The 26542-nt window shown below is 45.5% G+C and overlaps 2 protein-coding genes across 2 annotated transcripts; both read left to right on the top strand.

Moving 5' to 3' along the window:
• Nucleotides 1-356: 356 nt before the first annotated feature.
• On the top strand, nucleotides 357-1322 carry LOC125154071 (olfactory receptor 10AC1-like). The gene has a single exon (XM_047837742.1). It carries the CDS (start codon nucleotides 357-359, stop codon nucleotides 1320-1322), a length of 966 nt encoding a protein of 321 aa, XP_047693698.1.
• A 23956-nt stretch (nucleotides 1323-25278) lies between these two features.
• On the top strand, nucleotides 25279-26220 carry LOC125154559 (olfactory receptor 2F1-like). Its single transcript, XM_047839015.1, has one exon. The coding sequence runs from the start codon at nucleotides 25279-25281 to the stop codon at nucleotides 26218-26220; it is 942 nt and encodes a 313-aa protein (XP_047694971.1).
• The last annotated feature ends 322 nt before the right edge of the window (nucleotides 26221-26542 follow it).

Here is a 26542-nt window from a genome sequence, read left to right as displayed (position 1 = left end):
CACCAAACAATACCTAGGGTCTGAAAGCAGGGAATCATTTGTAGGTGGAGGTCAGGGGTGATAGGTTGCAAGCAAAGGGCCTAAAATTAAGGCTTCTTTGGAAAAAGCATGTTGAGAAAGCAGCCTTGGGAATTCTAGTCCAGGAGACAAAACTACACAAGTTAATAAAACGTCCATCATGGGGAGGTGGGGCTGGAAATGCATCCAGACACTCTACCCCCTCTCTGCAGCCCCTACTCCCTCCCACCTCTAAATTCCATCCAGCCCTTCCTCAAGCGGCAGGGTGGAGGGACTATACTCGCAAGCTCCCCCTTTCCCCGTTTCTTTCCTACAGGTGCCTCTGGGCAGGCCAGTGCATGGACAGCCCCAGCAATGCCACCATGCCCTGTGGCTTTCTCCTTCAGGGCTTCTCTGAGTTCCCGCACCTAAGGCCGGTGCTCTTCTTGTTGCTGCTAGCCGTGCACCTGGCCACCCTGGGCGGGAACCTGCTCATCCTGGTGGCTGTGGCCTCAGTGCCCAGCCCACCACCCATGCTGCTCTTCCTGTGCCAGCTGTCAGCCATCGAGCTCTGTTACACTCTGGTGGTGGTGCCCCGCTCCCTGGCTGACCTGGCCACGCCAGGACTTGGCGGGGGCAGCCCCATCTCCTTCCTGGGCTGCGCAGTTCAGATGCAGATGTTCGTGGCGCTGGGTGGGGCCGAGTGCTTCCTGCTGGCCACCATGGCCTATGACCGTTACGTGGCCATCTGCCACCCGCTGCGCTACACCACAGTGGTGACCCCAGGGCTGTGCGCAAGGCTGGCCCTGGCCTGCTGTCTCGGGGGACTGGCAGTGTCCGTGGGGCTCACAGTGGCCATCTTTCACCTGCCTTTCTGCGGCTCCCGCCTACTGGTGCATTTCTTCTGCGACATCACGGCGCTGCTGGACCTGGCTTGCACACGGAGCTACGCCGACGAGCTTCCCCTGCTGGGCACCTGCCTCGTGCTGCTGCTGCTGCCCTCGCTGCTCATCCTGTCCTCCTACGGAGCCATCGCCGCCACCCTGCATCGCCTGCACTCCCCCAGGGGCCGATACAAGGCTGCCTCCACCTGCGCCTCGCACCTGGCCGTCACTTTCCTGCACTATGGCTGTGCCACCTTCATGTATGTGCGGCCCAAGGCCAGCTACTCCCCACGGCGGGACCGCACGCTGGCACTCATCTACACCAACATCACACCGCTGCTGTACCCACTCATCTACAGCCTGCGCAACCGTGAGATCACCACCGCCATCCGCCGGGTGCTGGGGCAGGGGCGGCAGGGACAAGGTCTGTGTGAGCCCTGAAAGCAGGCAGGGACCAGGCCAGAGAGGGCAGCTCCGCTCCCTAAAGCTAACTCTGTCAGGAGGTGTCTGTGTCAGCAACACCACGAGGGGGGCCTCGAGGACTGGATTCAGGAAAGGGAACCTGGAAAAGCGTCCACACAAGAAGAATCTCCTTGTGGGGCAGGTGCCCCATTCTCCACCCCTCCTTTGAGCAGTGGCCAAAGACAGCATGGTAGAGATCCCCAGGCCTGCAGATAGTGGCCCCATCAGTCTTTGCTAGTTCCCCCCATGCACTGGGGCCTGTGCAAGGTGATGGGCTCACATGATGAAGAAGGCACAACTCATGGCCGCAGGGGCTCACAGATGGAGTGGGAGGAAAATGTGAGCGGTGAAGGGGCGATGGATGGAGTGGCTCCTGAGAAGCAGTTTCTGTGCTAGACTTTTTGAGAGGAGAGGAGAGTTAGGGGAAACTTCCTGGAAGACAAAGATGGCTAAATGGAGAAATATAGGTTGACTAGAGGTCAATCAGGAGAAGAGGAGGGTGAAGAAGGTCCAGCAGCAATGATTCAACAGGGGCTGGGTATTTGGGGAAGGACCTTGTAAAGAGCGGAAGGATTTGAACTCATGGGGTGACATGATGACCTACTGTTCCTGTGTGGTCACTGTGGCCATAGTGTAGAGAAGGATCTAGGAACATGGAGGTCTGTCTGGGGAGCTGCTGCCCTATTCCAGGAGAAAGGTGAAGGGGTTTGGACCAGAGGACTGACACAGTGTATTAGGGGCATGGAGTCAAGAGACAGGCAGGAGGTGGAAACTATAGAAGCTTGACTGGATATGGAGGCATGAGAAAAAGGGAAGTTAAGGAGCATCTCTAATCTGGGTCACTGGGTGGACGGTGGCTTCATTTGTTGGAAACGAGAAAACAGGAGCAAGCTGGGAGGGTGGTGATGGGCGTTGAATCTGTGCTGGTGCTGAATCTGTGTAGCTGAAATGCTGCCCCGGACCAACCAGTGCAGATGCTGACTGAGGCAAATACGGTTGTCCAGAGTGCAGGGCCAAGAGGAGGGGAGCTCTGGATTTATAGATGGCCACCGAGACCATGGGGTGGGTGCTACCCCTCATTAACAAAAAGCTAACAATTGCTCCCCATGTGATGAGATTAAGGGTGATTTTTATTTCCTGATGGTGTACCTTCCAAATTTCTCCTAATCATTCTCAATGGATGTTACTTTTATACAGAAACAAGCATTACTTAAGAACAAACACTTTGGGGGCCTGCTCAGTGAATCATAAAGACTTGTTACCCCCCACCCCTGAGATGAAAGCCTGAGCCCACTTGCCTCAACACTGTCTCCTCACCAACAGCCCAGGAATGAAGAGGAACTAGAGTGAGCTCTGTGGGGGCCGATCCAGCATATACCTGTGTGGTACGAGGGTAGGAATGCACCAAGGAACTTTAGCCCACCAGAAACTTGGAGGAAATATTGCTGTCAAAGACACAGCAAGGAGACATTGAAAGGAAGAATTACTAATCCACAATGTCATGTAAAGCTGACAGAGAACATAAAATCCCTGGATGTGACTTTCTCGACAATGTTACATTAGTATATCCTGGTGTGTTAAAGGGACAAACTGGCACAAAACCTTAAGTACAGATGCCAGGCTACACTAAGAAAATCCAAGAAGTTATTCGTTCATCTGTATGTGCAATAAACAGCTGTTTATTGAGTGATGGTTCCATGCCCACAGCTAGACAGGATTCAACTGTAATCAAAATGGCACAGTATTTCTAGCACCTCAATCCAAATTATTGAAGGAATGAAGACGAAGCCCATGTGTAATTTGAAATCTACCAGGGCACTCGGGAAAATAAATAGGCATTGCATTATCATGTGACAAGTACTATGATGGGGAAAATACAGGACACTGTGCTAAGCGATTAGCCTAGACTTGGGATGGTAGGAGCATTAGTAAAAGCTTATGAAGAAGTGATGTGTAGGACCTCAGCGCAAGCAGGAATAGCAGAGCCAGATAAAGACAGCTGGGAAAGGAGCATCCAGGCAGAGGAAACAGCATGTGCAAACGTCCCAAGTCCAAAGAACACGACAGGAACTTGTTGATGGGACTAGATCTAATTGGTGTGGCTAAGGGGTGCATACTTCCAGTATTAAGAGATTATGCTACAGGTACAAACAAACAGGGACCAGAGCACACAAGTGATACAAGCAACATTAAAGAGTTTGGACTTGACCCTAAAGAAGAAAGAGGAGACAAAAGAAGGGTGGGGACAAGGAGAAGGAAAAGAAGGAAAAGCCATTGAAGATGTTCAGGCAGAGGAGTGATAGGATCCAATATAAACACTGACTATGACGTGAAGAAGGAACTAGAGAAGGACATGACAAAAAGGACCTTTACAAGGAAGCTCATGTATAAATATAGGCTGGAGATAATGCTGGCCCATTTAGGCAAGTGGTAATGGAAATGGAAAGAAGTGGACAGGCTGGAGAACTATTTAGAAGGCAGAGATAATAGAACTTAGTGCAGACTGAACAGGGATAAAAGAGAAAGAGGTATCAGATAGACACGGGCTATCTAGAAAAGATGACGTTCCGGGCTCCCTGAAATGGAGTGCACAGGAAGAGTAACCAGTCTGAGGGCAGGACAAGGTGGAGGTGGTGAGTTCAGTACGGAGGAAGTTGATATGAGGTATGGATCTGTATAGTGGGCAGTTGGGTATAAGTCAGGAGAATCCGGGCTCAAGAAACACATTTAGACATCACCAGTTCATCAGTGGCAACTGACATGGCTGCGAAGCTCAGAGTAAGAGACAGAGGAGGAACAGAGCAGCTCCAAAACAAGATCATGAGGAACAGCAACACTGAAGGATGGGCTGTCTAAGCATGACGTAAAGCACACAATTTGTTAATTAGATGTAAAGCAGCTTTACTCGTGGACACTAGATTAAGCAAAGTGAAAAAAGACAAACTTCCACGTCTAACGTATGGAAGGGGTCCATCTCACTAATACATAATGATTTCGGCTCAGATCACGATCTCACAGTTCACGAGATCAAGGCCCGTGTCGGGCTCTGTGCTGACGGTACAGAGCTTGCTTGGGATTCTCTTTCTCCCTCTCTCTGCCTCTGCTAGTATGTGTGTGCGCACTCTCTCTCTCCTCCCCCTCTCCTTCTCTCTCTCTGCCCCCGCCATGTGTGCTCTCTCTCCCTTTCAAAATAAATAAAAAAAAGAAAGAAAGAAGCAGCAGTTTTATCTGACACATATGGAACCATCTCATACATGCTGGTGAGTGAAACAGCAAGGTGCAGGACAGTAGACAGTACAGCCATCCGTGACTCTGGCCTTTTCACTTGTAGTGTCCACTCCCGTGCTCTCCCCACAAATCCTCACAGGCTGGCCCCTCACCACTCAGATGCTGTCTGGACTCATACATTCCCTCCTTGCAGAGGCCTTCACTGACCACCCTATGTAATATTGCCATGCTGCCTGCCATCACATGATCACGCTTTAGTTTCTAATCATCTCTTATTATTTGAAATTATCTTTTTTAATGTTTTATTTACCTGCCCCTCCGAATAGAATATAAACTCTATGAAAATTATCTGCTCACCACAGTGTTTACCCTGTTCCTAAACAGTGTGTGGCATGAGTAGGTGCTCAGTAAATTGCTAAATGGAAGAGTAAATAAGTCAATATTATGGTCTGACAGCATTTATATATTAAAACACATGGAATGTGTGTATGTACGTATCATGTGCCTGTATATGTCCTATACATTTCACATACACACACACACACACACACACACACACACACACACACACACACACACCAACACACATCTGTAACCAAATTAAAAGTCTGAGGAACTGGAGCACAGGGTGGGACAGATCTTTACTTTTCACTGAATACCCTCCTTGCATACATACATGTGTTACTTATTCAGTAAATGCTTTCAAACTAAAAATAAAGGCTAGGCATCTGAGGAGGAATGCACAGAGAATTTTTTTTTTTAAAGAGAGCAATCAGAAAAGTAGAAGAAAATCCAATATAGCAGGGCGCCATGGAAGCCAAGGAAAGAGAATTTCAAGGATGGAGTAGTTAGCAGTGCCAGGTGATACTACTGTTTCTAGAAATAACATGGCATTGGAGCCAGAGATAATTTTAGGGATGTCTAATCCAGCCCAAGGAGCACCAAATTCACCTGTACAAACCTCAGCAAAAGCCTCAGCATGTGCAAAGTCCTGGCAGACAAACAGCAAAGCCCACAACTACAAATGCCATGTGCCCAGAGATCATGCAATGGCTTCCAGGCCCCAGCCAACACTGAAAAACTATAGAAAACCAACTCAAATCATGCGCAGTCACTTGCTAGAGCAGGAAGTAACTTTGGATTTCATATTCTTTTTTTTTAATTTTTTTAACGTTTATGTATTTTTGAGAGAGAGAGAGAGAGAGAGAGAGAGAGAGAGAGAGAGAATAAGTGGGGGAGGGGCAGACAGAGAGACAGAGAATCCAAAGCAGGCTCCAGACTCTGTCAGCCCAGAGCCTGACACGGGGCTCAAATTCACAAACGGCGAGATCATGACCTGAGCTGAAGTCAGACGCTTAACCAACTGAGCCACCCAGATGCCCCTGGATTTCATTTTATTTTATTTTTTATTTTTTAATAAAAATATTTAGTAATAATTAAATTTATTTAATTTATTAATACTTATTAATGATAATTAAATTTATTATAAATAAATTAATTAAATAATTTATTTATTTTCTGAGAGAATGAGAGAGAGCACAAGCAGGGGAGAGGCAGAGAGAGAGAGAGAGAGAGAGAGAGAGAGAGGGAGGGAGGCACATAATCCAAAGCAGCCTCCAGGCTTTGTGCTGTCAGCCCAGAACCCCAATGCAAGGCTTGAACTCACCAACCATGAGATCATGACCTGAGCTAAAGTCAGACATTTAACCAACTGAACCACCCAGGTACCCCTGGATTTCATTGTAAATGCTGAAATCCTTAACACTTTCAAGATCTGCACCCTGGATTTGTTTTAATCCCATATGGTAAGGTAACAGACACAGAGACAACTGCCCTTGACAAAAGAGCTTCTTAGTTACCACACCGTGAAAGGCCACATGGGGAAGCACTGGGGCAGTTGGGAGACAGAAAGAGAGAGGAGAAAGAAAGCCTGGCCCTGAGCCTTTATTGTGATTTCTGTGGGAAGGAATGGGCGAGGCAAAGTAGGAAAGCTTGAGTTCGTTTAGGATTGGATCGTTAGACTGATTTTAGGGGGTTCTGGACTATCACAGTGGTCTCTAGCTGTCTGAGTTAGCTGACTTGGCCCTGGGGTGACAGGGTGGGTAGCCTCGTGGTTTGACACATGAAGAGTTAGATGAAGGAGGTGGTTGGGGATATGGGCTTTGGGCTGGTCGATTTGCACAGGAAAGGCACACTCACAAGGAAGCCGGTTTGCTATCTCTAGGAATTAACCATCTCTGGGAAGAGCAGCCTATCCTCAGCCAGCAAGGCCCTAAGACATCAAAACATCATAAAGTACAGAAAATAATAAACATGACTGATACAAGCATGGACTCTACTCTCAACAAATACAAAAAGATTGAGACCATAACGTGCATATTTTCAGACCACAACGCTATGAAACTCCAAATCAACCACAAGAAAAAATTTGGAAAGACAACAAGTACTTGGAGACTAAAGAACATCCTACTAAAGAGTGAATGGGTTAACCAAGAAATTAAGGGGGAAATTAAAAAGTCCACGAAGCCAATGAAAATGATAACACGACAGTCCAAAACCTCTGGGATGCAGCAAAGGCGGTCATAAGAGGGAAGCAGCAATCCAGCCCTTCCTAAAGGAGGAGGAACAGTCTCAGATACACAACCTAACCTTACACCTTAAAGAGCTAGATACAAACATGGGCTCTAAAGATGATTCCCAGGACAGCGTGTGTCACTTCTCAAATATAGACCTGTGAGCACTTGCAAGTGCTGAAGGCGACCCCACAGCTCTTCACATTCGGGCCACTGCGACTTCGTCATCAGAGCCAGACTCGGCCAGAAATTATCCTCTGTCCACAATACCTCCATTTCAGTGGGTCCCTCACTCGGCTGCAAATGTAATCGCTTGAAGACCTTTAAAAATACCGACGTCTGGACCAAAATTCTAGAGATTCTGACTGAACTGGTCTTGGTGAAGGTGGAGCACTGGAATTTTTAAAAGCCATCCCTTAGGTAATTCTGAGGTGCAACAAAGTTTGAGAACCTCCACCCTCAGCATCAGATGTTGCCCTCGTCCCACTTAAACGTAATCCTGATTGAGTTCCAGGTCCATTTCACCCACTCCTCAGATAGCTCATACATTTCTTCCTGCTACTCTCTGCCATGGCTTGAACTCGAGCATACAAACATCTTTAAGATAGGCAAGTTCCCATTTCTCTGATAGCACATGGTCTTTTCCTTGAAGAGGCAAGTTTCAAGTGGGGAGGAGGTGGCTAGATTACTGAGGATCACAGTTCCCAGTCAGTGATAATTCCCCAAGCTAGGTAGATATGGGACAAGCAGGTTACAAGGGCAGAGGGGAGGGAACCAGAACATGGTCATCAAGGCCGGATAAAGGTCAACTAAACATGGAAGATGCTTATTTATCTTTGATGAAATTCCTCTGTCCAGGAGACCAGTTCCCACACCCAATCAATCTAAGTCCCACTTACAGAAGTAATATTTGTGTAGCTCTTTGGGGAGTACAAGTCTTCAAGAAATTTGAGATGTAGGTAACAGTTCAGCCTTCCTATTAATGACTTAAATCTTTACCTAGAGCTTCTGATGTTCCAGTCCCACATGCTAGAGAGCTAAGATGTCTGTGATCCTCCTGACAATGGGCAAATGTACCTTCTCCACATTATGACGAGAGGAAAAGGACTCCTAACCATATAATCTTCCTTAATCCATCTGGTGTCCACATCCCCTGCAGGGTCTGCTTCCTCCTCTGGCTGCGCCTGGTGTGTTGGTCTTAAGGCCATACCACAAAGGTCCACGTTGTCTCCAAACTTCAGTTGTTCCCTAAAGGAGTCACTGCCCTTGTGGGAAACAACAGAGTGAATTTAATCCATTCTGCCATTATAATTAAAATACATATCCACAAAGAGAGAAGTAAAGTCCTTCAACTGAATGTTCCTGGAGCATGGCAGCTATAGAGCCAAAGTGGGCCTTCTGGGAGAAAAGTGGCAATGCTGTGATCATTACTGGGGTATTGAGCCAGGCTACCTAGGTCTGAATCCTGGCCCCTTGAATTCCTAACTGTGACCTTGGATAAGTTACTCTCCAGACCTGGACCTGTGAGTCTTCACTGGATAATCTGGAGTTGATATTAGTACCTGTCTCACATTATCTGATGTAATAATTAAAGCTAATAGAGTAAATATGCTAGAACACCGTCTGGCATTAAAGCATCGTTAAGGATTTCAAGGGAAAATTAAGGCATTTAGTGTGATTTTTAGGAAGGTTTGCTCTCTGACATGTGAGGTAGCCCTCCCTCCCTCAATCTATTACACTCCACAGTGAAATCAATCACCCGTCAGTGCACTGGGATTTATGGTTCATGTGGAGGATGCAATCCTTAGAGAAGGAAGTCTAAGGAGGTTCAACTACAATGTGGTTATGTTTGCAAAATATGGGCTTATTTCAGCTTTGTCTGATGTCACTACTCAACCTGAAAATCATTCATCATTGATAAAATGTTTTCCTACATGATAAAAGCTTCAGCAGAAGAAATTTACTCTTAAGTTTTTTAAAAACTACTTTATTATAATATTCCTGGAAATTTATATTTTCAGGAGGTATATGCTGGAACTTGTATTTTCCTAAAAGAACATTATGAGCATTACAAGCAGACGCTTTAACCAAAAATTGTCACTATATCAACCCTCTACATGGCCAGAAATGAACCATAAATTAAAAGAACTATAAACTTTTTAAATAAAGTGGTGAAATAAATACTTTAAGGTCTTATAAAATGGGGATAAGCAGTCCCTATTTTTTTATTTTTAATTTTTATTTTTTAAAGTTTTTTGGGTTTTTGAATTTTTTTTTAATGTTTATTTAGTTTTGAGAGAGACAGAAACAGAGCATGATTGGGGGAGGGGCAGAGAGAGGGGGAGACACAGAATCCCAAGCAGGTTCCAGGCTCCAAGCTGTCGGTACAGAGCCTGACGCCGGGCTCAAGCTCACGAAGTGTGAGGTCATGACCTGAGCTGAAGTCAGATGCTCAACTGACTGAGCCACCCAGCTGCCTCTTATTTTTTAATTTTGAGAGAGAGAGGGAGGGAGGGAGGGAGGGAGGGAGGGAGGGAGAGGGAGAGCATGCATGAACGGGACAAAGAGGCAGAGGGAAAGAGAGAGAAAATCTCAAGCAGGATCCACGCTCAGCTCAGAACCTGAAGCCTGATGGAGGCTCCTGGGATGGATCATAACTGGAGTTGAAATCAGGAGTAGGACACTCAACTGACTGAGCCACTCAGGCATCCCAAACAGTCCCTATTCTGAATGCAAGGCTCACAACCATAAAAGGTACATATAGAAATAAAAAAAAAAAAAGACAAGAGCATAACCTTATATGATATCCTTGATTTTTAAAAATAGTATGATAGCTTTAATAAGCATTTTGTTATTTTTTCATAGAACTTTAGAGTCAATACTTAGACAATCTAGTTATCTTAAAATTGCTTTTCAAGGGTGCTTCAAATAGGTATCTTCTTTTTCTCTAAATGAGTATCTCTTTCATAAGCAGAAGCCTTCGAAATCATTCCACTGATCCTACTGCTACCTCAAATTGGTAGTGTAGGATTTTAAATGTGTTTCATGGTGGTGGTGTAAATAATGATTATAGCACTGCTCCCACTAGATTGTTAAAAGAGCCAACCTATATCCATGAATAGATGGATGGATAAAAAAGATGGGCTAGACATAGATATATAGATTTAATGGAACGTTACTCAACCATAAAAAAAGAATGGGAAAAAAAAGGCGATCTTGCCATTTGAGACAACATGGGTGAACCTAGAATTATTATGCTAAGTGAAATAAGTCAGAGAAAGACAAATGCCATGTGATTTCACTTATACGTGGAATCTAACAACAACAACAACAAGAACAAACAAAAAAGCAGAAACAGACCCATAAATACAGAGAATAAACTGATGATTGCCAGAGGGGCAGAGGTGGGTGAGTGGGCAAAAATGGGTGAAGGGGAGTGGGAGAGATAGCCTTCCAGTTATGGAATGAGGAAGTCATGCGGCTGAAAAGTACAACACGGGGAATGTAGTCAGTGGCACTGTATGGTGACCAACGGTGGCTACACTTGTCACGAGCACAACATAATATACAGAGTTGTGGAATCACACATTGTCTACCTGAAACTATGTAACACTCTGTGTCAACCAAACTTCAGTTTAAAAACAAAAGAATAGGGGTGTCTGGGTGGCTCAGTTGGTTAAGCGCCCAACTCTTGGTTTGGCTCGGGTCAAGATCTTGTGATTCATGGGTCTGAGCCCCAAGTTGGGCTCTGCGCTGGTGGTGCAGAGACTGCTTGGGATTCTCTCTGCCCCTCGCTCTCAAAATAAACAAATAAACTTTAAAAATATATAAATAGCTAAATAAAAAGAAAAAAATTGACTTTGCCTAGGTGGTTGGATTTAGCCACTAATAAATGTTTTGAAGCAAACAAACAAAGAGCCAATCTAATATAAACTGGAGTCAGACCCCTTGGAGTCAGACCAAGAAATATTTGACATTAGCAAAACTTATCTAGCCCAACTCAGCTTCAGCTTTCTCCTTCCTCAAATGAGATAGTGCTCGTGAAATTCCTGGAAAGTAATTAAAAACACAAATGTAAGGTTTTTCCTTTTTTAGCATAAGAAAAAGTAGAAGCCCCATCTGGCAAGATCAGAGCAGGAAAGTCACAGCACTTTCTTACGGCAGCTGAGCGATTTCTTCGGATTTTTTTCCCCCACTGGACTTGGAGACAGATGGAGAGAGGGAAGAAGTCCCCAAGGCAGCTTCCAGGAAAGCACCCTTCCAGCTGCACCTCTTCTTTATAGGACACCGGCAGTAGGTTCACTGTTCATAGGAGCAGAGGCAAGATGACAAGGGGTTCTTGTTGTCTCTGTGGACAGCTTCTGGACCTGTATTTGCTCATTCCCAGCCCCTATACTCACTGTCCTTCCTGACCTCCCTGCTGGCCTCAGCGTCCCCATGCCCACCTCACCGGCTGGAAGAAGCCTTCTCGAGCTGGCATCTAGCCTCTGGGTCAGCCCCAGCTGCCGTCCACAGCTCCATGGGCCAGGAGCTCTGAAGCTTTCTGCACTTAACGCAGAGCTGGGGGAGCAACTCCAACCACGGAAGCTTCTAAAAAGGTACTTTCGAAACATCTCTCACAAAATCCCAAGGGCGGCATAAAACACTTTGGTTGTGATGCAGAACTGTTGGAACAGCTTGTATTTTGCAAAAGGGAGAATGAGAAAAAATTGAGTTTACAAGGCTCAACAGGATGAAAGTCAATGTGTGACGGGAAAAATTTAGTTGCTATTTGTAGCACTGGTTTGACTAGCACCTTTCTTCTAAAGGTGTTGGCAGTATTCAAACACAAAAAAAACCTTTGGTTTTTTGTTCGTTTGTTTGTTTGTTTGTTTTTGTCTGTGGGTTCACCATAGACTAGGCGCTGTGCTCAGTGCTGTACATGGACCAGCTCATTTAATCCTGAGAGCCTAACAATCATGTGATGTCTGCCAGGTCCCAGCCAACACTGAAAAATGTGAGAACCAACTCAAATCATGTTTAATCACCTGCTGGAGTGGAAAGAACATAGGCTTTCATTTTATCATTCTCCCCATTTGACATATGAAGAAACTGAGGCAACAGACTTTAACTTGCCCAATGTCATAAATGCACAGGAGGGGAGCCAAGATTCAGACGCAGGCATTCGGAGTTCTGAACCTGCACTCTTAGCCACCAGGCGCTGGTGCCTCAGCTGGGCCATGGTCTGCTAAGTAGATAAAACACCTCTGGCTACACAGAGTCCATCTGGACTGAAACAGGTTTGAAAATCTTGGGAAAAGGTCATGGCCAAGACGAGATTCCAGGCTTCAGATCACCAGATCTCAAGTCTATCATGTTCTGGAAATTAAGAAGAACTGGCTCATTGAACATCCTGAATTCTCAGGATATTAGCTGAAACAAACTTTATTCCTTCTGACCCCCATACTCTCAAACCTGCACTGTGGAGATTCCCCCACCCCTGGACTAAATCTTTAACATGGAGCATAAATGCCCTGGTTCCTCCTGGAAAATACAAAGGTTTCCAGTCACTTCCAGTCCCCAAAACATTATCATTTCAGTATTAAAAGTAACCAGTCCAGGGGCTCCTAGGTGGCTCAGTTGGTTGAGAGTCCGACTCTCAGATTTCAGCTCAGGTCATGATCTTGGGGTTTGGGATCGAGTTCTATGTCAGCCTCTGTGCTCACAGCACATTCTCTCCTCTCCCCCCTCTCTCTTTCCCTCTCCTTCTACCCCTCCCCTGTGCTTGAGTGTGCTCTCTCTAAAAAATAAAAATAAAAATAGGGGCGCCTGGATGGCTCAGTCGGTTGAGCGTCTGACTTCGGCTCAGGTCATGGTCTCATGGTTCGTGAGTTCCAGCCCCGTGTCAGGCACTGTGCTGACAGCTCAGAGCCTGAACCTTCTTCGATTCTGTGCCTCCCTCTCTCTCTGCCCCTCCCCTGCTCACGCTCTGTCCCTCTCTGTCAAAGATAAAAATAAACATTAAAAAAATGTTTAATAAAAATAAAAGTATTTTTTTTTAAGTAGCCAGTCCAATGTAAAATAAAACTGTGAACCTTATTCCAAGTCAACACTTCTCCCCTTAACTCAGAAGTCTACGTTAGGAAGGTGGGCTTCTTCACTCTTCTCTGGCCTTCTTCCTCACCTCTGTCCCCAGCCTGGCCTCCACTAGACCACTCCTGACTTTTCCTGGGTGGGAGCAGGGGATGACACAGGTAGGGGGCAGAAATGTCTTTGCTGACCAGCAATGGTGCCGTTTGAGAGCAGATTCCCAAAGCTGGCTGCAACTGAGAAGCACTTCACAGTTTCCTTGGAGATTCTCCAGCCGGGCTCACTGCAGCTCCCTTGATGTAGACAAAGCTTCTGCTCCTCCCAGCAACCAACCCCCTCCCCCTCCCCCACCCCCCCACCGACCAACTGCATACAGTTTCCTCAACCTCTGGGTATCTGCCGTTGAGGTCCCTCAACCTCTGGGTATCTGAGGGTCTACCCCTCTGTTAGGGTCACATTTCCCCTCCAAGTACTCTCTTGGGAAAGAGTCAAACTGACACTGGCCAGCTCACTTCCATGGAGCTCACGTCTGGTCAACAAGAAACACTTGAGAGTCTCTGCTGTACCTTCAGAAGAAATTCCACTTACTGCCCTGTAGCCCTCTTCCCTCTCTCCTCTGCCTTCTCCAGCTTCTCTAGCAGCCTTTCCTCTTGCCAGTCTGTAGCTTCCCAAACTCAAAGGGTACAAACTGACTGGTCAAAGACAATGAATGGCTTCAGGTGGAGGGAACCCCCCCCCCCCCGCCCCATCCCTTACACATGGAGGTGAGGGACGACAAACACTCATTACCAGCTCTCTCCAAAAAAATTCTTTTCTCCGATCTCTTCTCCCTCCTCTTCAATTTCAACCCCTTCATACTGGGCTGGGGGGTGGGACAAGAGCCACCAATTGATTTTAGAAACTCTCTTTGAAAACTCTGCAAAGTAAGCAAGCCCTTCACCTTGGAAGATATGGACGTAAAGCACTGATCTGATTGTTCACACAAAGACAAAACTGAGATGGAGTCCATTTTTCTGGCGTTTTATCCAAGCTGCAGAGCCTTTGGAGAAACAGGCGGGGGTGATTAGGGATGAAGATCCCCTGGTCTTCAAAAGTAGCTATCATGGTGTAAAATGGCCCCGGGACCTGGACCATCAGTAAGTCCTTGGGTGTTGGGTCTTGTGTCCAGAACCAACCCAGCTCAGGGCCAAGGGAGGCAAGAAGCTCAGCACAGACAGGCCCACACTCCACACTCACCACATGGGAGGCCCCTCTAAACCGAGCAGGCGAGAGGCATCCCTCGTCATGGAACTCAAAGCTGCCATCAGAATCACCTATTCTGAGGAAAGCTGAGTTTCTCATTTGTACTATCTGTTGGGAGAGTGGATGATCAGAAAATTCTAAAAACAAGAGTCCACAGTCTGAGAGACAGGAATGGAGAGGAAGAAGTTTAGAGGCCAGAAGGCAAGGCAAGGTATGGAGAACAAGGCAGAAACATTATTAATTGTGAATTAATGCCAGGGGAACCTGGGGATGGAGAGGGAGGGAAGAGATTAGAATCTGCCTAAGTTTCCCACTGCTGCTGTAATAAATTACCACAAATTTGCTGGTTTACAGCAACGCAAACTGATTCTCACAATTCTGGATGTCAGAAGCCCAAAATCAATTTTACTGGGCTCAGGTCGAGGTGTTGGGAGGGCTTGTTCCTTCTAGAGGCTTCAGAAGGGAACCCTTCTTCTTGCCTTTTTTAGCTTTTAGTGGCTACCTGCATTCCTTGACTTGTGACTTTCCTCACATCACCGCAAATTCTTGCTTCTATCAACACATCCTTTTCTGCTTCAGAAAGATCTTCCTGCCTCCCCCCTGCTAGTGTCAACGTTGGGCACACCTGGGACCATCCAAGATAATCTCTCCATCTCCCAATTCTTAACTTAATCATATCCACAAAGTCCCTTCTACCATAGAAGGTAAAATTCATATTCTCCAGGGATTAGGATGTGGATATAAGTGGGGGCCATTATTTAGCTTGCCACAGAATCCAAAATGTTAGGGCAAAACTGAGGCAAATGTTTAGGCATGGAAGTGAGCCAGAAGACTCCAGAGGGAAACAAAAAGCAAGTCAGCTTCCTTGTACAAAGGCCAGGAAGCAACTATATATCTAAGAGTAGCAGGAAACACGCAGTCAGAACCCTTTTCTCTGTTCTTTTTGATATTAAGAGACATTGTTTCTGCTTAATTGGGAAATGGGAAAGACCCTGAAGCAGAAAGATACTGCTTCCCCTTCTGCTAATTTCTCTGTAGAGAATTTCAGAATGTCAGAGCATCAGGAAACCTCCACATTCTTTCATCTGCAACCACGTCATTCAGAAAGGGAGGAATGGTGGAGGAAGCATGGTCTAGTGAAAAGAGCCTAAGATTTGACATCAGACATATATTGATTTTCATCTCCACTGATTTTTTACCAATTGTCCAGCTCTGGCCAAATCTGTGCCTACCTGAATGTGACATATTAATGTTTCCCTCCCTCATTCCCTAGGACATGGCAATACCCAGGCCCACTTAAGGCCAACCGCACACCAGGCTAGGGGAACTGAGAAGGGCCACTCCAGAAAAATCAAACAGGCTCCTTTAGCAAAGTATTTCACATACCTTAGGTTTAGTGCCCACAATCTGATTGTCACACTGCTGCTTAGTCCTGCAGTCAGACCTGTCGTGGCTAATTCCTCCACCCCCAGGACCCATATGGTCCACAGCCCTACTCAGTTGTATCCATGGAGGAGTAGAATGCAACAGACTGACTGGCAACCCAGGCCAAAGGCCAAGAAGAAGAAACTGAATGCTAGATCAGGGCTGGGATGTATATGGAGCACAGAGACTAAAAGAGCCCACGGTGAGAGAGGCTGGGAGAATTTCCTCAATGGAAACTAATGGAGTTGAAAATAAAGGTCTAACCGGTCCACTGGGGGCAGGTGTGATCAGCTGAACAGAGAAAGGAAGAGATACCTGACTCCCCATGAAAGATGGGCACTATGTGAAAAATAGCATAAGAGAATACTTCGGGAGTATTAGACTAATATAGTGTTATCTTTATTAATTCCAAATGACAGATTGTTCACGGTGGCCCAGAAACTCCAAGAAGGTCAAGGGACCGCAGAGCAGCAGTGGAAGAGCCCCTACGATGCAGCATGTACGCCCCACCTTTCTGCGTGCCTGGTGCAGAACCAGACTACCTGCCAAGGGAGGATCAGCTTTTTGGAGAAAAGGGACCACAAAGTAAACTTCCTAAGTCAGGACCCCAAAAGGAACCAGTCAGTTCTTGGAGATGGTGTGTGTGTGTGCGTGTGTGTATGTGTGTGTTTGGGGTGATCACATCAGAAAAGCCTGAAGCAGGAGCATTTCAACAAAAGGACTGCCACTGAGCCCTGACAATGCCAAGGCAACAAGCAGTCCATGAGTCCCTCAGCCACAGACTTCAACAGCGGATGCCGCGGGCAAGGTCTAGACTCTCAAAGAAAGGCCACGTACATATGCGCAGAGGAGAGTAGCTACCCGACCGCAGAGACCAGCACCAGAACCAGCATGAGACAGGAGTGAGTCTATAGCCTCCACCCCAAGCCCCGCCGTGTCTCCCCTGGTACCAGGTTTCCTCTTATACACAGAGGTCACCTCCAGAAAAGGAGAGAAAGAAAGAAACCATTCTGATCAAAGGGAGAATTCTGAACTAATTAAATATTTACTTGGAAAGATTATTTTACGTCAAAAGAGACTGTTTATGCTGTAGGAAACTAAGATTTTTTTAAAGGTTACTTTAATGTTTACGTATTTTTGAGAGAAAGGGAGACACAGAATCTGAAGCAGGCTCCATGCTCCGAGCTGTCAGCACAGAGCCCAACGTGGGGCTCAAACTCATGAACCACGAGATCATGACCTGAGCCAAAGTCAGATGCTCAACCACCTGAGCCACCCAGATTCCCCGGAAAGTAAGATATTTTTAATTGGCATGTTATATTGTTTGCTTTCCCCCCACCTTCCATACTACCCACCAGGATGCAGACTTAGGAAGATCATTACTGAAAACAAGGAAGCTACATTCTCACTGAACGAACACCCATGAACAATGTGTTTAAATCTGTTACTCCATCAGACAGGCAAGTTGATCTTGAAGTAAAGATTGTTCTGGACTCCATGTGTGTGCCAGCAATCTATTAGGAGAAGACTTCTTTTCTAAAAAAAGGCTGTACTGTACCTGTCCAATATCAACACATAATAAGGAAATTACACAAATTTTCAAGGAGATAGATTCTTGTAAAGTGTTTAGTACTCATTAAATATTAGTTGCCAAACCTTTCTTTCTCATCCTCACTACCGCCACCTAATTGGTTTCCCCCAAGTCACATACTTGATTAAGCACAGGAAGAAGACCAAAGCACTGAAATACCACTTAAAAATGTTTCCTAGTGTGTAGAGGTAGGAAGCAGAGCAGTATTCAGACCCTGTCATGGCAGAACTGATTAGTGATAAGCTGTGTCCAAGGCTACTGAACCTGTGGTCAAGTATAGTAGTCATCAGCCTGGGTAACCTGCTTCCTGTCAAAGTGCCTCTTGACATTTCACTGGGGAAAGGTGGGGGAAAGCTAATTCTGGTAAAAACAAACACACAAAACAAAATAAAACAAAACAAACCCCTCTGAGTGGAAAGAATTGAATGGGAAATGTGTATAACTGAGAACCAGATATAGTAGTTCAGAGGTGAATAAACTATTCATAGCAACAGGAAAGTCTTATGGCAAGGAGATATGAGGGTAGAGAAGCAGAGGGGAGGGGGGCGGGTGGGGGTGGTACGATTCCAAAAGAGTGAAGAGAAAGATCTGACAAGTAGCAGGTCTGGGGCTGGACAGACAATGCAGGAAGTGAATCATCTCCAAGGGCCAGGGATCTAAACAGTGCATAAAATATTGATTTGGTCAATGAAATTCCTGGTGTGGATCAGGCTCAAAGGAGAGAACTACTCCTAGCTCCTCAAGACCACAGTTTGGAACCCATAATCCTCTGACTCCAGTCTCAGACCTCCGTATCTAAGATGCAAGCAGAATACTGTAATGTCCACACTAGTAAAGAGACTTCCAGAACTGCAGGATCCTTGGAGGTCGAACCCAATCTCTTTTCACAAATCACAAAACTGAAATCCAGGGAATTTAAATGACATGTCCAGAGGTGCCTGGGTGGCTCAGTCAGTTGAGCGTCTGACTCTTGATTTCAGTTCAGGTCTTGAACTCAGGGTCATGAGTTCAAGTCCTGCATCGGGCTCCACACTGGGTACGAAGCCTACTAAAAATAAAAATAAAAAATAAATAAGAGCACCTGGGTGGCTCAGTGGGTTAAGCATCTGACTTCGGCTCAGGTCATGATCTCACGGTTTGTGAGCTCGAGTCCCGCGTCGGGCTCCATGCTAACAGCTCAGAGCCTGGAGCCTGCTTCAGATTCTGAGTCTCCTCTCTCTCTGCCCCTCCCCTGCTCATACTCTGTCTCTGTCTCTCAAAAGTAAATATTAAAAAAATTTTTTAAATAAAATAAACATAAAAAAATAAAAAACAAATGACATGTCCAAAGTCACAGAGCCATTTATACTAAAGCTAGAGCAAAAAAACAACTGTCCTGTCCTAGTCCAGAGCATCTACCACCATAGGATATTTACAGATCTACCCTTCATGGTCTCAATGACATAAAACCTGTCATTATATCTACTTTCCTGACACAGAATTACAGTAATATCTTCCTTCTACCCTAACACCTACCCCTGTTACTCAAAGGCCATTCAGTAGTGCTAGACCTGAGCCAGTGAGTTGATTTCCCAGCATTCCTATCTCAATAGGCTACATCTAATAATAATTTCCAAATGTCACTGAGATTCTTATTAGAAAAATATGTTTATTTTAGACATTTTTCAAAATATAGATGAACAAAAATACCTATAAACCTATTACCAAAACAACCTATTGATATTTTTTAATATCCTTCCAGTTCTTTTTTTAATGTTTATTTATTTTGAGAGAGAAAAAGAGGGGGGGAGAGGAGGGGGGGAGAACAAGTAGGGGAGGGAGACAGAGAGGGAGAGAGAGAATCCCAAGCAGGCTTCACACTCAGCACAGAGCCTGACACAGGGCTCAGTCTCACAAATCATGAGATCATGACCTGAGCCAAAATCAAGAGTCGGACACTCAATCAACTGAGCCACCCAGGCACCCCCCATCCAGTTTTCTATGTTTCTATATTTATATACATCCAACTGTATGCATGTTATTTTATGCAATGTAGAATCATACCAAACCTACAATTTTCCAATCTAATTTTTTCATCCAGTTACATATCATCTGGGTTCAGAAAAACAGGAAAGATGCATTTCTTTTTCACCAGAAAACAGATATTTTCATTAGATGATCACATACTATGTTGTCTCGAAGGTGGTACCCCTAAGTTCTTTTCCTTTATAGTTGGGTCACCTACGTCAGACCGCACTAAGTCTACCTTTGATATGCATCCCAAAGCCTACCAGTCAGGTGTCACTCTTTCTCTTCTCCATCAGGGTGCCTTCGGACATCTTTCTACCCCCGCCAGCCTCCTCAACTTGAGGCCACAACTCTCACCCAGAGGGTCGGATCAGGTTTTGCTTTCAATGGACCTTGAGGTTAGGATAGCCACAGGTCCTCTGTGTCTTGAGCTGTGCTGTGCCATGGAAGGAGCAGGGATGAACTAAGGGAAGAACACGAAGTAAAACTACTGTCCCCCATTGGCCCATTGTCATTAGAGTGACAAACTCTTCAAGCTACTTAAACCTTTTTCTTATTGATATTATCAACTATTATAGACAAATTCTAATGACTTACTTGCTAATAACATCTCTGTTTTTTCTTCCCATCTTACCAAAGACCTATGTTCTATTACTGTAGAAACAGTTATGTACTGGGAATAAAACCCCATCCTGACCCATTATTTTCTCTGCTCCTTCTAAGGAAGTCCAGTAGGGAGATTAAAACTTTGTGGAAGACTATTCAGAACCAGGAGATCAAGCTTAGTGAAAGCCAGAAAAACTTCTGGTATGAGAATATGCAAAGGAAACCCAACTCAACAGAAATGTGATACTGGAGATCACTAAGGAGTCTACAGAAATATTTTCATGACTGTGAACTTGAGATTTCTCAGTTGCTTCCAGGCCACAGACAGGATGGCTTTACTCTGTATCTTACCATTCCCTGGTCACTAAAACCAGCTGTGTGGGAAGAGGAGAGAAGATGCACCGTCTCCTTCACTTAGAAAGGAGCTCAGACTCTGAAACTACAGTTCCTCTTCTCTTTCCCAATTAATCGCAATCCCTTTCCAACAACTCAAAGTGAATATTCCTATCTCTTGACTCCAGCCAAAAGTCCCCAACAATGCCATATACTTGAAGGGCAGTGAAAGACCCGAAAATCCGAGAAGGGCTCATCAGTGTGGGAACTACAAGGACAATTAAAAGTGGAGATAAAATGTTTTCAGATTGCTTATCCCATCGGGAACTGGGAAGAGTGGGGAGCTGTGGTTGCAGGGAAGTAGCTGGGGACGGAGATGAATAAAGGAACACACCAAAAGCAAGTAATTGCCCTCTGGGGATTCTTAGGTTCTGAAAAGTTAGTAGCTGAGGCTGACAGAGTAAAACCTCCACCCCCCCAGAACAGGACGGACAACTGTTTCAAGGACTTCCTGAGAAACGTGTCACTTCGTCACCCAAAAGGAATTCCATGCAGGAGATGAGCACACAGCAGCCTCGGTGAGTCCCCCACAGGGAAGGGTAAGAGAAGGAGAGAACAGAGCCCAAATTCCTGGGAGCAGCCGGGACAGCCCTGGCATCCTCCCCTGTGTTTTTCTCACTATTATAGTTGGAGGCTCTTTCCATGGAGGATTGAGCCAATGGAGGATTCTTCCCATGACCTAGATAATACAACCATTGCTTTCAAGCCTCTCAATAGAGTCCTCAGTCTTGGTCAGTCACCTAAGCAACAGTATAAACTGAAGTGCTCAGTAGATAGACATACACTGAAAACACTGAAGAGTAGAGGTCAAAAGGGATCAATCTCTTTTCTTGGCCTCAAGACGTTTGCATTATATTGGACATACGAAGGAATGCAGAAGGGCAGAGCTCAATTACTATAAGAACCAAACATACACATAAGCTTATCTTTTCTTTTTTTAAGAGGAAGGTGAATATTCTCAAGCATTAAGAAGCATAATCCTTAGGGGAACTAAGGTAGGTTTGTTAAGGGTCATCCCACTCTAGGAATTACCTGGGCCCGACTGTGGAAAGAAGCCCTGACAACCCAAGTGGTTCTCCCATTTCTGTGTGGCTCCTTCACTATTTCCTTAATTTCTGGTTTTTAAGTCAAGCTGATCTCATTTAGTGGCACCTCCCCAAATAGTTACGTGCAATACGAATGCTTTGATCCCCAAACCCAGTAACTGATCATATCTTAGTGTCCATAGTCTCACAAGCTACTATGCATTTCTTCTTCAAGACTGAAGAATTTCTTTTTCCCTCTTATATTGCTTCAAACTATAGCTTATATTTATTCACTTACTGCAGATCTTTAGAGCTGGAGAAATCTTGGTGTCTACCTAATTTGCTCATTCTGCGGATGAAGAAACTATGGCTCAAAAAGGTAGTGGCTTACAGGGTACCTGGGTGGCTCAGTTGGTTAAGCGTCCGACTTCGGCTCAGGTCATGATCTTGCAGTTTGTGAGTTCAAGGCCTGCGTCAGGCTCTGTGACAGCTCAGAGCCTAGAGCCTGCTTTGGATTCTTTGTCTCCCCCTCTCTCTGCCCCTCCCATGCTCGAGCTCTGTCTTTCTCTGTCTCTCCATAATGAATAAGCATTAAAACAAATTTTTTTTTCTAAAGGTAGTGGTTTATAAGGTTATTTAGATGGTTTATTGATACAGGTTGACACCCAAGAAGTCTCCTTACTATGTGCACCTTAAACTGCATCTACTTTTTCAAGAAGCAAATGCACTGGTTGCTTCTTCGCTTCTACTTTATTATTTCTACATATCTGCCTGGTTACTTAGTCTGACTCTGTCTCCACTTACCTGACTTGGTAGCTTCCTTTGAAAACTCTAGTAAAAGTCATGATAATTCACCCTCTCTATCCTTCTGCCAGGCTGAGTTCTTAGAGAGGGGGACAGGGCTGTATTATATATCCTGTTACCCCAGCACCTGTCACCAGAACAGGCACTACTCAGTGCTCAGTAAATGTTCACTAAGTCAAGCAAAGTGGAATGAAATTCTCTAATCCCAAAAAGCTGAGAACAAGACCATCTATTAATAAAAAAAAAAGTTTATCACCATCTAAAAATAGAATCAAAGGGGCACCTGGGTGGCTCAGTCAGTTAAGCATCTGACTTCAGCTCAGGTCATGATTTCACAGCTCATGGGTTTGACCCCCACGTCAAGGCTCTGTGCTGATGGCTCAGAGCCTGGAGCCTGATTTGGATTCTGTCTCTCCCTCTCTCTCTGCCACTCCCCCGCTTGCACTCCGTCTCTGCCTCTCTCTCTCTCTCTCTCTCAAAAATAAATAAATTTTTAATTTAAATAAATAAACAAATAAAAGCAGCATCAAAATTTTATTGGAAGAAAAAAAGGTATTGAGCTCATCCGGCACATAGAGCATAGTACTACCCACTAGGTATAGACAAACCCTTGACCTTAATTTTTCGCTTACTGAAGCAGGGTCTTCAGTAAGTTATGTAATATTTAGGCAATAGGATTTATTACAATGGGATTTATGTTTATTTATATTCTGTTAACTTTCTGGCCTCTATAGCACATATTCATATTGTTTTTTGTCCTCGTATCACTTGGGCAGAATTTGCTTTGGTGAAACGGACTTGCTGAGTGTAATAACAACAGCCAGTTATGTTTATTTAGTCCTTTACAAAGCGCATTCACGTTAATTTCTTCATTTGATCTTACTCAAGATATTGTGAAATAGGCATTATTATTTGTCCCACATTTCAAATGAAGAAACTGAGGCTCAGGGAGGTCAAGTAACTTGCCCAGGGCACACAGCAAGCTAATGGAAGAGGCAAACTAGAACTTGGATCCCTTGATTTCTCATTCAAAGCTTTTCACACTCACTACACAGTATTTCTCTACATGGCAAGAGAGCTGTCCTGGGCCTCCCATCTAAGATTCCTCAGGTGCCTCCCTTCCTAGTCCATTGCCTTCCACAACTTCCTTCCGACCCCTCACTCCCTGGCTCAGGGAGAGCTGAGAATGTGCAGTGTAGACTTAAATCTGGTTCCAGCGTGGTTCCCAGGTAAATCTGATACCTGGACCGACCACCTTACTCCTGTTCCTTGGCTTCCTTGTCCATAAAATGAAATGGATGGAATCCATGATCTCTATGGTTCCTTCACTTCTTACATGCTTCATTTTCTTATATAGGAACAGGGTTCTTCCGAAGGGAATCTGGATCCATGACAGTGACTCTGAAGGGGAGAATTCTGGATGCCTGGCAGCCTACAGATCATATATCAGAGCAGAGTTACCTCCTCTGCTGATACAAGGACCCAGCTTGGTGGGCAGCCACAGGCTCCCTGGGGTGGTGCTCAGAACCCAGCCACCATCCTCTGGCTCTACAACCAGGTCACCAACCCTGAGAATCTAAAGTCAGTTTCTATTTTTAGTTTCGACAGTGATGCCTTCCAGCCACTCTGGGACCAGGGCTGAAGGGAAGGCGAGGGAGGCCTGCTCCACCCTGGTTCCCTGCTCTCTCGCGGGCCACGGTCTCCAGCCAGAGGACATCTCAATTGGATTATGACTTTCAGCTCTATTATATTTGATTCTGTGGCTCCAAGCTGGTTTTCTGAACACTGATGTATTCCTTTTGTCCTCTGTTTAGTTGTCTTGTTTGATTGTCACGGATTTTACCAAGATCCAATTTCAAAGTTTCTTATTTGATTCTGTTTGCACTGCTGATTTTCTAAACACAAATTCCTAACGTTGAAAGGCATTATATGCCGGAAGGTGGTTGAAAACATAGTACTCCATATACTCAATAAGTATTTTTAATAACTGAGTTAATTGATTTCTTAACTATTTTAAGAACAGGAAATACACCTTCAGATTACATTTAAATCTGTTTTTACACGGGGCCAGTCAGCACATTGGAAGGGAGAAAATCCACCACAATCTTAGCTGAGAAAGGAGAATTCATTCCTCCCAAAAGATTCAGTGGACTTCAGTCAGTCTGTATCAGCAGTAATATGTATCATTGGTTTCCAAAGGCCTTCATTACATTATTTTGTTAATCATTTACTTGAACATCTAAATAAATGTCTGCAACTTACTATGTAAATTGCACATTATTGAGAAGACATAATCAGTGGTAATTTAATTACAGCCACAAATTTAATTTACCAACCAGTAACCTTGTTCTTCTTCAAAGCACTTAGCACAATTATAATTAATTTTTGTAATTATTAATTTAATCTTGGTGTCCCTGATTAAGTTATAAGAACCAAGAAAGCAGGATTCCTGCTTCAGTCTTGCTCACAGACAGGTGTCTGGTGTCCAGCACAGGTCCTTGGCACACACAGAGGCTGTGGCTTAAAACCACATCTTGCTCTCCTCCGTATCTTCCACTTTCTTTCCTCCTTTTCCGATTTCCAAACTTTTCTTCCTTGGTTTTTCTTTTTCTTTTACATTCGTTTTTGTCTTTCCTTCTACCCTTTCTCCACTTTTTTTCCTCTATCTTTCCTTCTACAGTGACTGATTTCCTATGTAACTGTAACTGTGCTGGATCCTAGCCACAAAAGGATGATCAGAATAGGGACTTTAACCCTGAGAACCTCACAGTCTAGTTGAGAACCCAGGTGCCCCTTCCTCCGGCTCTTTCACTGCATTCTCCCTAAGCACCTAGGTTAAGGGAACAGGAGGGTAGGTGTCCCTACTGCGGCTCAAGTCCTGGCTCATGGCTTAATCCCTGACTCCTAAAGTCTGACCTTTACTTGCCCTCTCTGACTCTGCTCCTCTCCCAGCAGCCCAGCCCCCCTGCTCCATGAGGAGGGACAACCTGACCTGGGAAAGTGAGTTTGTCCTCCTGGGGCTCTCCAGCGACAGGCAGACCCAGGCTGGACTCTTTGTCCTGTTTGCGGCCGCCTATCTGCTGACCCTGCTGGGCAACGGGCTCATCATCCTCCTGATCGGGCTGGATGCGCGGCTGCACCTGCCCATGTACTTCTTCCTCTGCAACCTCTCAGTGGTGGACATCTGCTACACCTCTAGTGGGGTCCCCCAGATGCTGGTGCACTTCCTCCTGGAGAAGAAGACCATCTCCTTCACCCAATGTGGGACTCAGCTCTTCTTCTCACTGGCCCTGGGGGGTACCGAGTTCCTGCTGCTGGCCGCTATGGCCTATGACCGCTACGTGGCTGTCTGTGACCCCCTGCGCTACGTGGCAGTGATGAGCCCGAGGTGCTGCACAGGCCTGGCAGCTGTCTCTTGGCTTGTAGGCCTGGTGAATTCTACAGTGGAGACGGTGGTCACCATGCGTCTGCCTACCTGTGGGCACCATGTGCTGAACCATGTGGCCTGTGAGACGCTGGCACTCGTCCGCCTGGCCTGCGTGGACATCACCCTCAACCAGGTGGTCATACTGGCCTCCAGCGTGGTGGTGCTGCTGGTGCCATGCTGCCTCGTCTCACTGTCCTATACCTACATCGTGGCAGCCATCCTGCGGATCCGCTCCACTGGGGGACGCCGCAAGGCCTTCGGGACCTGTGCCTCCCACCTCACCGTGGTCTCCATGTCTTACGGGATGGCCCTGGTCACCTACATGCAGCCCCACTCCACAGCCTCAGCCGAGCAGGACAAGGTGGTGATGCTCTTTTATGCTGTGATGACCCCCATGTTGAATCCGCTCATCTACAGTCTACGGAACAACGAGATGAAAGCTGCTCTGAGTCGAGTTCTGATGAGGAGTTCTGAATCAAAACTTTAGCACGCAGCTTTGTCATAAGAGGCCTCACTCGGAAGCCCGTGGACCTTGGAGTGGGCGCTCTGGCATAGCATATGCGTGTTTATAAGGGAGCTGGTAGGGAGACCCCAATCTGCACCACTATCTTTTGAGGAACTGGGAAATGGACTGTATCCCTGGACTCGATTTTTGGTCCCTGACTTCTTCTAAAAATCTGAATTACAATTTACAAATACACCCACTGGAAAACTAAATGGAAAAAATAAATTAAAAAGATATACCAGCATATATGAATTAGAAAGGAAGATGAAATCAGAAGTCACAGCAGTGCACAAAATTTAGGCCA

The sequence above is a fragment of the Prionailurus viverrinus genome, chromosome A2 (genome assembly GCF_022837055.1).
Source record: "Prionailurus viverrinus isolate Anna chromosome A2, UM_Priviv_1.0, whole genome shotgun sequence".
Taxonomy (NCBI): domain Eukaryota; kingdom Metazoa; phylum Chordata; class Mammalia; order Carnivora; family Felidae; genus Prionailurus; species Prionailurus viverrinus.
This window is presented reverse-complemented; position numbering and strand designations above follow the sequence as displayed.

What these genes read in the sequence shown, in the direction of transcription:
- LOC125154559 (XM_047839015.1), top strand. Translation starts at nt 25,279, where the DNA reads ATGAGGAGGGACAACCTGACCTGGGAAAGTGAGTTTGTCCTCCTGGGG.
- LOC125154071 (XM_047837742.1), top strand. Translation starts at nt 357, where the DNA reads ATGGACAGCCCCAGCAATGCCACCATGCCCTGTGGCTTTCTCCTTCAG.